The 13,722-nt window shown below is 40.5% G+C and overlaps 1 protein-coding gene across 1 annotated transcript in view; it reads left to right on the top strand.

Annotated features, from left to right (window-relative positions):
• LOC111153240 (thrombospondin type 1 domain containing 4) overlaps nt 1–13,722 on the top strand; it is a 199,085-nt gene that overhangs the window by 90,535 nt on the left and 94,828 nt on the right. The window contains exon 2 of the mRNA XM_022512144.1: nt 2,241–2,445. Within this exon, the coding sequence (XP_022367852.1) occupies nt 2,241–2,445 (205 nt within the window). The remainder of the gene's footprint in view (nt 1–2,240; nt 2,446–13,722) is intronic.

The following is a 13,722-nucleotide window of genomic DNA, read 5'->3' on the forward strand; positions in this document are numbered from 1 at the left end:
TGGAGCCAAGTCATTCCGCGAACATGCTTTCCTACTTCCTGTGTGTTCATTCCTACCTCACGCTTTGTGCACAGCGTTCCCTTTACTGGAGTGCCCCATGAGGATGAGCTCGGTCTGGGACAAACTGAGTCCACGGGTAGCAGGAATGCAAAGGAAGGAGGGTGAGGCTTTGCTAGACAGGAAGCGGACTGTGTGCCGACCCACTTTTCTCTCCATCTGCCCCATCAGGGACAATCAGAGGCCTGTCCTTAATTTGGTGAGACCTGTGGTATTTTGTTTATTTCTTGGCTTTCTTTCAAAGCCAAGGAGAACCCAAGGGGTCAGGGATGGAAATCATGCATGGAAAACATTTTCCTTATTTTTCTACTAAAATGTGCATGGAGCAGGGGCAAGAAATAGTTGAGGGAGGAGAAATACATAGCAAACATGGCATTTTGAAAGGTTAATTGGATGTGGGTGAACATACTGAGATGATGTTCTGTTACTGTCAGAAATAATGTTTTACAGAGAAGCTATTTGTGAAGAGACCAGTTATTATTGAGGAACTAAAGTGCCTTCAGGAATATGGAAGTAATAATGTACAAGTATAGTAATAATGTACAAGTATAGTGCCTACAGAAAGATGTCAGTCAAGTGTGAGGTTGGAGGGGAAAGCCTGAACCCCCTCTGATTTGACCCTGCATATAGGATTTGACCTGTCAGGCCCACAGAAACAGACCCAAGGATATTTCACAAAACCAAAAGTGGAGTTTGAATGGTTTGTTGACCACTTTGCCCCCTGAGATGTGGTCTGATGATTACTCTTAGAATTCGAGAACCAACACAAGCCTGTGATTCAGCAAACACATGTCTCAAGTTTTAGAATCCCATTCTGACTTCAAGTGTCATTCCCGATCCCCAGAACCCAGTGAACTGATCCTGTCATCTCAGTACTTCATTGTCCAAGCTGTCGTCAGCTCCCTTCCATTTGCCCGTAGAAACGTGACGGAATTCTTTACTCAGACCACACGTCCAAATTTTAGGTTCAGAAAGCATGATCGTGAGCCCTATGGAATCAGCTCCAGAAGTGGGAAAGGATGGCATAAAGATAATGATCTTGCACTTTGTTCCAAGGTTTAATTTTTTTTTTTTTCATGCAAAAAAAATTATACCAACAGAAAACATGAACAGGGAGGGGAATGATAAAGCTAAAAGGTCTTAGAATGAGTAATGGGAAGAATCTTTTTTGTAGGAAGTTCAGGAAGGTCAGTGGAGTTCCTTTAAATGCTGATAGGCCTGTCTGAACAAGGATCACCCCTTTATTTATTTATATGTGGATCATCTGGCCATTGCCTGCCTTCCCCCTTTACCCCTGGGAAAAATGCATTGGGGGTGCCAAGGAAAATACTGCTGCTCCTGCCTCTTCAGAGCTCCAGTGACCAGTGGAGAACCAGATCTCAACAAATTTGTTTTAATTTCCTAAGACACTGGGCCTGTGAGTACCACTTCTGAGGATCCTTTGCTAAGTGTTTATACAGTCTGTCATTTAGAACAGAGGACTTGGGGACAAATCCCAATTGTAGATACAGTACTTACCATGGTCCCAAAGAACTTTATATAAAAATCCCAGATGGGGGGCACCTGGGTGGCTCAGTCAGTTAAGCATCTGCCTTTGGCTCAGGTCATGATCTGAGGGTCCCAGTAATGAGCCCTGAGTTGGGTTCCCCGCTCCGTGGGGAGTCTGCTTCTCCCTCTGCCACTCCCCCCGCTCATGCTCTCTCTCAAATATGTAAATAAAATCTTAAAAAAAAAAAAAAAATCCCAGATGGTCTCTTCTCTGAGTCCAACAAGGGGGATGGATTTTCAGGATAAATTCACTGTCCAGCCAGTGTAAACAAGTGACTGGTCCCCACCGTCTCCTTATTCCTTCTCTCTCCATTATTTTTCTCCTTATCATTTGCCACCCCCAAGCATACTGTTTGATTTACATGTCGTGTTTTACTGTCTGTGGCCTCCCCTCTGCTCCCAGAGTGTACATATCCCACATACCTTGAGAAGAAGTTCCTTACCCAGAGTGGGTGCTTTGTGACTCTCTGTCAAGTGAGGGAAGAATGCACTTGGACACCACAGGAGCTGAATGGGGGGCAGGAGGGAGGTCAGTTCAAGACCCACCAATAGATCTTCCATTCCCTCCTCTCTCCGTCTCCCCCCATGCTCCTGTGATGTGCTCCAAGAGTCTTTTGTTTTCCACCTCTCTGCAGAGCATTGGCTGTGACGACTACCTGGGCTCAGACAAGGTGGTGGACAAATGCGGGGTGTGCGGCGGCGACAACACAGGCTGTCAGGTTGTGTCGGGCGTGTTCAAGCATGCCCTTACCAGCCTGGGCTACCACCGCGTGGTCGAGATCCCCCAAGGAGCCACCAAAATCAACATCACCGAGATGCACAAGAGCAACAACTATTTGGGTAAGCTTGGTCTTTTTCCAGAGGGAACAGTCTGTCACACTCAGGTGATTCATTCCTTCCCAGGAGTGTGACACAGCGGTGTCCAGATGTCCTTGGACTTGGATAAGGTGCCACTGGAGAATGCCAAAGCACCGTTTGGCCTCCTCCTTAACATGAGAAACGTGGGTGGAGGAAAGTTTTGAAGTCCTTGCAAATAAATATTTGATATCTACACATTTAAGCCAGCCTTTGTTCCTTCCAAGAAAAACATGGTTATGCACTAGATACTGGGCTGAATGGTTTCTCTGAGATGGGGGAGGCTCTTTGAGCTGCTGTACAGGCCAGTCTTCATTCTGCTGGAATTCGAACAGGGCCAGTCAGTGATCCTGTCTGGAGCTTCATTCCCTACAGGTCTGAAGTAAAAACCATGTTTCTCTTCTTTCTGCTTCATCTTCCCTGGGGCAATGATATATGTGTTGAGTATATGTATATCTTCTGAACAACTGCAGACCTTTTGGGTAATATCATCGACATCGAGAGGCCATTTTTACCCATCTTCCCACAAAGAGTTAGATCTTTGTTGATCCTTCCTTCTGGGTTGCTGGCTGATTGCATTTTATGCAGAGCAAATCGGGTCATAAGAATTGATTTTGACCAATTTTTAATTCACATGAGCATGCACAGATGAGTTAACAAAATAATATAAGGAAAGCAATTTCTTCAAGTCATTTAGTGAAAATCCTTATTCATTTTCATTTTTAATGATTTTTTAAAATTTTTATTAACATATAATGTATTATTAGCCCCAGGGGTACAGATTTGTGAATCACCAGGTTTACACACTTCACAGCACTCACCATAGCACATACCCTCTCCAATGTCCATAACCCCACCACCCTCTCCCTACCCCCCCACAACCCTCAGTTTGTTTTGTGAGATTAAGAGTCTCTTATGGTTTGTCTCCCTCCTGATCCCATCTTGTTTCATTTTTTCCTTTCCTACCCCCCAAACCCCCCACGTTGCCCATTGCCTCTCAAATTCTTCATATCAGGGAGAGCATATGATAATTGTATATGTATTTGTATATATGTATATGTACATATACATATATATATTTATGATGGAATACTATGTGCCGTTTGCAATGACGTGGATGGAACTAGAAGGTATTATGCTGAGCGAAATAAGTCAATCAAAGAAAGACAAAGATATATATATATATATATATATAGCACATCTTCTTTATCCATTCATCTGTTGATGGACATCTAGGTTCTTTCCATAGTTTGGCTATTGTGGACATTGCTGCTATAAACATTTGGGTCCATGTGCCCCTTCAGATCACTACATTTGTATCTTTAAGGTAAATACCCAGTAGTGCAATTGCTGGGTCATAGGGTAGCTCTATTTTCAACTTTTTGAGGAACCTCCATACTGTTTTCCAGAGTAACTGCACCAGCTTGCATTCCCACCAACATTGTAGGAGGGTTCCCCTTTCTCCACATCCTCGCCAGCATCTGTCGTTTCCTGACTTGTTAATTTTAGCCATTCTGACTGGTGTGAGGTGGTATCTCACTGTGGTTTTGATTTGTATTTCCCTGATGCCGGGTGATGTGGAGCATTTTTCATGCATCTCTTGGCCATCTGGATGTCTTCTTTGCAGAAATGTCTGTTCATGTCCTCTGCCCATTTCTTGATTGGATTATTTGTTCTTTGGGTGTTGAGTTTGATAAGTTATTTCTAGATTTTGGATACTAGCCCTTTATCTGATATGTCATTTGCAAATATCTTCTCCCATTCTGTCAGTTGTCTTTTGTTTTGTTGACTGTATCCTTTGCTGTGCAAAAGCTTTTGATCTGGATGAAGTCCCAATAGTTCATTTTTGCCCTTGCTTCACTTGTCTTTGGCCATGTTTCTAGGAAGAAGTTGCTGTGGCTGAAGTCGAAGAGGTTGCTGTCTGTGATCCCTTCAATGATTTTAATGGATTCCTGTCTCACATTGAGGTCTTTCATCCATTGTGAGTCTATTTTTGTGTGTGGTGTAAGGAAATGGTCCACTTTCATTCTTTTGCATGTAGCTGTCCAATTTTCCCAACACCATTTGTTGAAGAGACTGTCTTTTTTCCACTGGACATTCTTTCCTGCTTTGTTGAAGATTAGTTGACCATAGAGTTGATGGTCTGTTTCTGGGCTCTCAATTCTGTTCCATTGATCTATGTGATTGTTTTTGTGCCGGTACCATACTGTCTTGATAATGACAGCTTTGTAATAGAACTTGAAGTCTGGATTGTGATGCCACCAACTTTGGCTTTCTTTTCCAACATTCCTCTGGCTATTTGAGGTCTTTTCTGGTTCCATATAAATTTTAGGATTATTTATTCCATTTCTTTGAAAAAAATGGATGGGATTTTGATAAGGATTGCATGAAACCTGTAGGTAGCTTTAGGTAGCATAGACATTTTCACAATATTTGTTCTTCCAATCCAGGAGCATGGAACATTTTTCCATTTCTTTGTGTCTTCCTCAATTTCTTTCATGAGTACTTTGTAGTTTTCTAAGTACAGATTCTTTGCCTCTTTGGTTAGGTTTCTTCCTAGGTATCTTATGGTTTTGGGGCGCAATTGTAAATGGGATGGATTCCTTATTTTCTCTTTCTTCTGTCTTGTTTTTGGTGTATGGATCGCTTTTCAGCCTTTTGGATAAGATCAAGTGTTGTTTTGGTGTATGGAAATGCAACTGATTTCTGTGCATTGATTTTATATTCTGACACTTTACTGAATTCATGTACAAGTTTTAGCAGATTTGGAGTGGAATCTTTTGGGTTTTCCACAGAAAGTATCATATCATCTGCAAAGAGTGATAGTTTGACTTCTTTGCCAATTTGGATGCCTTTAATTTCTTTTTGTTGTCTGATTGCTGAGGCTAGGACTTCTAGTACTATGTTGAGTAGCAGTGGTGATAATGGACATCCCTGCTGTGTTCCTGACCTTAGCAGAAAAGCTCTCAGTTTTTCTTCATTGAGAATGATAGTTGCTGTGGGTTTTTCATAGATGGCTTTGATGATATTGAGGTATGTACCCTCTATCCCTACACTTTGAAGAGTTTTGATCAGCAATGGATGCTGTACTTTGTCAAATGCTTTTTCAGCATCCATTGAGAGTATCATGTGGTTCTTGTTCTTTCTTGTATTAATGTATTGTATCACACTGATTGATTTGTGGATGTTGAACCAAACTTGCAGCCCTGGAATAAATCCCACTTGGTCGTGGTGAATAATCCTTTTAATGTACTGTTGGATCCTATTGGCTAGTATTTTGTTGAGAATTTTCACATCTGTGTTTATCTAGGATATTGGTCTGTAATTCTCTTTTTTGATGGGGTCTTTGTCTGGTTTTGGGATTAAGGTAATGCTGGCCTCATAACATGAGTTTGGAAGTCTTCCTTCCATTTCTATGTTTTGGAACAGTTTCAGGAGAATAGGAATTAATTCTTCTTTAAATGCATAGTAGAATTCCCCCTGGGAAGCCATCTGGCCTTGGGCTCTTTTGTTTGTTGGGAGATTTTTGATGACTGCTTCAATTTCCTTACTGGTTATGGGTCTGTTCAGGTTTTCTATTTCATCCTGGTTCAGTTGTGGTAGTTTATATGTCTCTAGGAAGGCATCCATTTCTTCCAAATTGTCAAATTTGCTGGCGTATAGTTGCTCATAACATGTTCTTATAATTGTTTGTATTTCTTTGGTGTTGGTTGTGATCTCTCCTCTTTCATTCATGATTTTATTGATTTGGGTCCTTTCTCTTTTCTTTTTGATGAGTTTGGCCAGGGGTTTATCAATCTTGTTAATTCTTTCAAAGAACCAGCTCCTAGTTTCATCGATTTGTTCTATTGTTTTTTTGGTTTCTATTTCAATGATTTCTGCTCTGATCTTTATTATTTCTCTTCTCCTGCTGGGTTTAGGCTTTCTTTGCTGTTCTTTCTCCAGCTCCTTTAGGTATAGGGTTAGGCTGTGTATTTGAGACCTTTCTTGTTTCTTGAGAAAGGCTTGTATTGCTATATATTTTCCTCTCAGGACTGCCTTTGCTGGGTCGCACAGATTTTGAACAGTTGTGTTTTCATTATTATTTTTTTCTATGAATTTTTTCAATTCTTCTTTAATTTCCTGGTTGACCCATTCATTCTTTAGTAGGATGCTCTTTAGCCTCCATGTATTTGAGTTCTTTCCAAATTTCCTCTTGTGATTGAGTTCTAGCTTTAGAGCATTGTGGTCTGAAAATATGCAGGGAATGATCCCAATCTTTTGGTTCCAGTTGAGATCTGATTTGTGACCAGGATGTGATCTATTCTGGAGAATGTTCCATGTGCACTAGAGAAGAATGTGTATTCTGTTGCTTTGGGATGGAATGTTCTGAATATATCTGTGATGTCCATGTTGTCCAGTGTGTCATTTAACGCTTTCATTTCCTTGTTGATCTTTTGCTTGGATGACCTGTCCATTTCAGTGAGGGGGTGTTAAAGTCCCCTATTATCATTGTATTATTGTCAATGTGTTACTTTGATTTTGTTAATTGGTTTTTGTAGTTGGCTCCTTCCATGTTAGGGGCATAGATATTTAAAATTGTTAGATCTTCTTGTTGGACAGACCCTTTGAGTATGATATAGTGTCCTTCCTCATCTCTTATTATAGTCTTTGGCTTAAAATCTAATTTATCTGATATAAAGATTGCCACCCCAGCTTTCTTTGAATGTCCATTAGCCTGGTAAATTGTTTTCCACCTCCTCACTTTAAATCTGGAGATGTCTTTGGGTTTAAAATGAGTTTCTTATAAACAGCATATTGATGTTTTTTTTTTTTTTAATTAGGGAAATTCTGTACAATAATTCACTCCAGTATACCTTCTGCCCCCTCTCTCTTTCTTGTTCTGGAATCCCAATTATTCTAATATTGTTTTGTCTTATGGTATCACTTATCTCTCAAATTCTCCCCTCGTGGTCCAGTAGTTGTCTCTCTTTTTCTCAGCTTCTTTATTCTCCTGTCTTCTCTATCATTAATTCTCTCTTCTGCCCCATTTATCCTAGCAGTAAGAACCTCCATTTTTTATTGTACCTCATTAATAGTTTTTTTAAAATTTCAGCTTGGTTAGATTTTAGGTCTTTTCTTTCTCCAGAAAGGGATTTTATTTCTCCAGACAAGGTTTCTCTAATATCTTCCATGCCTTTTTTAAGCCCAGCTAGCACCTTGAGAATCGTCATTCTGAACTCTAGATCTGACATTTTACCAATGTCTATACTGATTAGGTCCTTAGCCTTTGGTTCTGCCTCTTGTTTTTATTTCCTGTGGTGAGTTTTTCCACCTTGTCATTTTATCCAGAAAAGAATATATGAATGAGAGAACAAAATACTAAAGTAGTGGCAACGACCCCAGAAAAATGTGCCTTAACCAAATCAGAAGAGACCCCAAATAATGGGGGAGAAGATAGGGGGTAAAAAGAAGTTTATATATATATACACTAGACTGCTGAATAGAACAGAGCCACACACTTGATTTTGGGTGTATTTTGGACTCTTAGAAGAAACTACCTACCAAAATTTTAAGAAAGAAAGAAAAAAAAAATATATATATACACACACACAAACAAATAAGGGTAAATATAATGAAGGGATGGAATATGACTGTAAAGATAAAAATTTTTTAAAAATTGTAAAAAAAGGAGTTGATAAGTTGGTTGGGAATAGAAAGAAAAGAATGTGGAGATAATTTGCTCAGGCTGGAGACTAGAACAAAGCCCTGTGCTAGATTTATGGTATATTTTGATCTATTAGAAGAAGTTGTATCCCAAAATTTTTTAGAAGAAAAATCCCTATATGTATACAAAAAATAAAGTTAGATACAATGAAGGATAAAATATGACTATAATAATGAAGGTTCAAAAAGATTTTTTTTTAAAGAAAGGTATTGTTAAGATAAACTAGTTTAAAAATATGAAAAGAGGAAAGAGTAAACATTTTAAAAAATTAGAATAAGAAAAAATATAAAATTTAAAAAATTTAATTAACTTTGCAAGACTAAAGAATCATGGGGAGAAAGCCATGAATTCCATGCTTTCCTTTCCCCTCCTCTGGAATTCCCCTGTTCTCCTTGATCTGTGAGCTTGGTCTTGGCTGGATGTTCTTGCTGATTTTCTGGGGGAGGGGCCTGTTGTAGTGATTCTCAAATGTCTTTGTCCGAGGTGGAATTGCACCGCCCTTTCCAAGGGCCAAGCTAAGTAATCTGCTTAGGTTCACTCTTGGGAGCTTTTGTTCCCTGAATGCTTTCTGTAGAGCTCTGGAGGACAGGAATGAAAATGGCGGCCTCCCAATCTCCGGCTAGAGGAGCTGAGAGCTCAGGCCCCACTCCTCAGTCAGCCCTCAGAGAAAAGCCGTCAGTCCCTCCCATCTCCCTGGTCTCCTGTCACGCTCCAAGCTCACCTGGCCTGTGACCGAGTATCTCTGTCTTGGGCACACAGCCCTGTTTGGAGTCTCCAAACCCAGCAAATTCCTGCCTCCAGAGAAGGAAGGTGAGTCTCCCCGGATCTGCTACTTGTGGGGTCCCTGCTTCAGGAGCAGTGACCTGACTGTGCCATGGATCACAGTTTAAGGTAACCCTAAGCTGAGTGCTCACTCCTCAGCTCCATCTCTGTAGCTGGCTTCCCCACTCTGATACCTGTGAGCTCTGGTACACCCAGACACCCCCGATCCTTCTGTGACCCTGTGGGACCTGAGACCATGCTGTCACTGCATGGGCTTCACCCCCGCTCAGCTTCTGGAGCGATGCCCCTCAGTGGAGCAGACTTCTAAAAGTTCTGATTTTGTGCTCCGTTGCTCTGCTGCTCACCGGGAGCCGGCCTCTCCCCCGCGGTCTATCTTCCTGTCGCTTCAGATTCACATCTCCGGACATCCTACCTTTCAGAAAGTGGTCCACTTTCTGTTTCTAGAATTGCTGCTCTTCTTCTCTTTGATCTCCTTTTGGGTTTGTAGGTGTTCAGAATGGTTTGATAACTATCTACGTGAACCCCTGCGACCTGAAGTCATCTCAGTCTGCTACTCTTCTGCCATCTTGACTCCTCCTCCCATTTTTTAATGATTTCTTGAACAGGAACTTAAATAGCACAGATGCTATGTGCCAGGCACTATTATTAATGCTTTTTCTGTACTAAATTATTGAACCCTTTCCACAACTCTGGGGGATGGGAGCTGTTCCTAGCCCTATTTTGTAGATAAGGAAATAGCCACAGAGAGATTATGTCACTTGCTAAGTTCACACGGCTACGAAGAGGTGGAGCCTGGGATTCAAACCCAGGCAGTCTGTCTTCAAGTCAATCTCTACCAAGGTATAACACACATGAGCAGTTCTCAGAACCTGAGCTCTTCTTGTACAGCCTTGACCATGCAGCCATCAGTGGCTGCAGTATTTGAGAGATGATTAATTTTACAAATCTCGGATACCAGGAACACCCCAGAAGATAACTCCAGATGCTGCAGCTTTTCTTTCTGCACCCAGGCAAATGCATCCAAAATTTGCTTGACCTGGATTGATTGGCAGGAGGAGGAAGGGATGGCAGATGAGACTCTGAGACAAGTCCAGTTAAAGGGGAAAGCGGTCTCATTTGCTCCGGCAAAGCCCAGGCACTGCTGAAGGACCAATAAGCCTCGTTTTCCCAATGAGGGGGTTGTGCATTTGTGCATTATCTTCAATTGTGAGAAAATAGTCTTTGTGTGCTTCCTTCTTTTTCTTTTTTTTTTTTTTTTTGAATATTAGAAAATCACATCTCCATAAATATCCTGTCTTCTAGAAGGGAACGTATTCTTCAGGGGATTATTCAAAGAGTGATTATGTTCAAATGTACCAGCAAATGATGCCACTTTTTTTTTATGAGATTTGTGTTGTTTTTAGTAAATTTTGCCTTGCTCAGTTCAGAAAACTGGTTTTAAGCTGTGCCCTCTAAAGATAAAATCCTGGGTGTGGGGCGCCTGGGTGGCTCAGTGGGTTAAGCCCCTGCCTTTGGCTCAGGTCATAATCTCAGGGTCCTGGGATCAAGCCCCGCATTGGGTTCTTTGCTCAGCAGGGAGCCTGCTTCCCTTACTCTCTCTCTGCCTGCCTCTCTGCCTGCTTGTGATCTCTCTCTGTCAAATAAATAAAATCCTAAAAAAAAATCCTGGGTGAACACGAAACTGCTCTCAGACCTCAGTGTTTTCATCTAGAGTAGGGGAGGAAGAATCTTGACCTTATAATTATTTGTCACAATCGATAGGATAATAGATACTCAGAACCCTGTCACTTACCAACAATTAACGAACAGCCATTCCCTTTCTTTTGTCTCAGAGAACTTGTCAGGATACCAAAGCTTCATGGAGTCAAAATTCCCTGTCCCCGTAAAAAAGATTCAGTGAGAGACTGTAGATGCCCAGAGACCAGTGGAGGACCTGAGAAATCCTGAGTCCATCGGCAGTATTACATGGTACAGGAACAGGAGGGAGAATGGAAACAGAAGAGCAGACTGTAATGAAACATTCCAGAAGGGATTATTGGGAGCTTCTGTCTGCAGCATTTAAATCATTTAAAGCACTGGAATGCTCTTTTTTTTTTTTTAACCTCCTTTTTTCCTTTTGATATAATTCACATATCATAAAATTCAGCCTTTTAAAATGGTTTTTTTTTTTTTAAAGCATTTTTTATTTGAGAGAGAGTGGGGTGGGAGGGAGAGAGAGAAGCTCCAGCAGACTCCTCACTGAGCACAGAGCTGGACACAGGGCTTGATTCCATGACCCTGAGATCACGACCTTAGCTGAAATCAGGAGTCGGGAGCCCCGCTGACTGGCCCCCCACTGACTGGCCCCCTAGGCACTCCAAATGGTCTTCTCATCACAGGTGTTCTCTTTACCTATCTCGCCTATCCTGCTAAATCTCCTATTCTGTGAGCTCTGTATATTTTAAAAGTTAAATTGCATGGGATTGCTTGAGATTATGGGTAAGCCCTCAGCACATGGGTCTCTCTAGCTATCCTGAACTCTTCAAGGACCGTTTTTTACATTATACATTTTCAGACACAGAAATGTTTTTCAAAGAGATATGCGGTGGGTTTCTCTACAGTTTTCCAGGTAATGATGAAGGTTTCAGTGTTCTTCCCTTGCATTCCCAGCTAGGAAAACTATATCGCATAAAAATGTGACTTGATGCCCAAAATTGATTTGGCTGTCCATAGAATCGTCAACAGACAGGAAATGAATAGTTCAAGTTTGTATCATTGCTTTAAAAAAATACACAAATTTTAAAGGTTTTTTTTGGGGGGGGGGTGCCTTATTGTTTCCCAGAGTTAGCTTTAGTTATTTGTAATGCAAATAAAGCTTTTTCTTGTGAAACACTTGGTCTCTTTTAATGACTAATTCTCCAAGCTTGATAGAAAATGGATACCTGTGAAAACAGAAGGACTTGAATTATTAAAGCTGGAAAAGATGGTCTTATCACCTCATTTTAAAAGGTTTTTTAAAACCCTCAGTGCATAAGTGACCTTCCCCACATGCTGGTCACCTAGTTAATGATAGAAGTCATACTCTATGTGTAGTAAGTACTTCAGTCTTCAAGCATTTTGACGTGCATGGCCTTCTTATTTTTAAAATTGTACATTCTTTACTTTGCCTGCTTCAAGAAAGATCTAGCTTTACTAAAGATCCAATTACAGAGTGAGGATGTGAAAACTGGCATTTAAAAATCAGAAACCACACACGTAGAAGAAGGAGGCATGCATCCCCACCCCCCAAATTTTACCTCCTATGTAAATAGTGATGGTGTGTTCAACCTGACTTCGAGCTTACAGCTTAATTTGGTTTGACCATTGAGAACTGGATGTGCTTGATTCAGATTCTGAAGTCCTGAGTTCTGGCCCTAGCCCTGCCTAACTCATAGGGGGACAGACCCATGTGGTGCTGGAGCAACAGGCCAACTTGGGACTTCATGATGCTCACTGTTCTCTGAGCAAAGCTAGAGAAATCATGACCTTCAATGGTGCATGGATTTTAGAAGAAAGAATCTGTTTCATTTTGGCTTGGAAGCCAATGAAATTCTGTAGACTTGAGCTCCATTTCTCAGTCTTTCTTTGAATTTGTTCACATGCTCCAAAATATTGACTGGTTGGTAGATTACAGATTCCTAGATACACATTTTCTTTCTAGCAGAGAAGACTTTGGAATCCATGTATCTGCTAAAGCCTCTGCATTCTCTCTTGCATGTGAGTTATTCTGGACCCTGCTCTTTGGCAATAAAAAGCTAAATCTAATTTTATTAAAATGATGGGCATATATTCCTTACCAGTTCCTTAGTAATAAGATGTTGTAAAATTATTCTAGCCGAAATATCAAAGTTGGCGCAGTTCAGCTAGCTCAGTTTACTAATGTCATTATGTAACAGTTCAGAAATCAGACAGAAAAGCATACCAAGCCAAATTGATTCTACAGGACATGTTCTACCTGCCAACATGTAATGACTTGGAAGGCATTTTTTAAAGGTCTATAAGCTTTTAAACATAAACTGGCAATTGCTTTACTGTTAAGCACTTTTTCTTAAAAGTTTTAAAGAATAATAATTACCACCAGCATTTAAAAAAATCAGGTATCATGGAACATCTATAATTTGCCAACCTTTAACTTAGTCGAGCAGCTCTCTCTATGGGAAGGATTGGAGTATTTAAATAATAGCATGTCTTATATTTGTGTGACAGTTAATCCCAAAGATTTTTCATATGCATTGTAAAAATTCTGAACAATATGGATGATATAGACCAAAAAGGTGGGATTCCTTCTGTGTCCCAACCCCACACCTGGTCCACTGCTTTCAAGTATTAAGGCAGATAAATGACCACTCTTAGCCATTCTCTGTGCATCTTCTAGTCCTTTGTGAAAGTACAAATATACATCTTCTAAAAGTAGGGTTACTATACATACTTTCTGCAATTTGCTCCTTTATTTTAATATATCATGCCTTTTCCTATTACTGCATTAATTTATTATTTTCTGAGTATAGAGTATTCCATACATCAGAGGTAACATAATCCATTTAAGCAGTTCCCTATTGAAGGATGTTTATGTTGTCTCATTTCCTAATATTGCAAATAATACATCCAAATTGTGGATCAAGATGGCAGACTAAGTACATGAGTTGTTTTTTGTTTGTTTGTTTTCCTCCTTCCTCCCAAGATTCCATCAAAGTGAACCTAAGGGAATAAGACAGGCTATAACCTACAACCACTAAGAAAACAAGAGGGGTGCA

The sequence above is a fragment of the Enhydra lutris genome, unplaced genomic scaffold (genome assembly GCF_002288905.1).
Source record: "Enhydra lutris kenyoni isolate GAN:26980312 unplaced genomic scaffold, ASM228890v2 scaffoldscaffold31, whole genome shotgun sequence".
Lineage (NCBI taxonomy): Eukaryota > Metazoa > Chordata > Mammalia > Carnivora > Mustelidae > Enhydra > Enhydra lutris.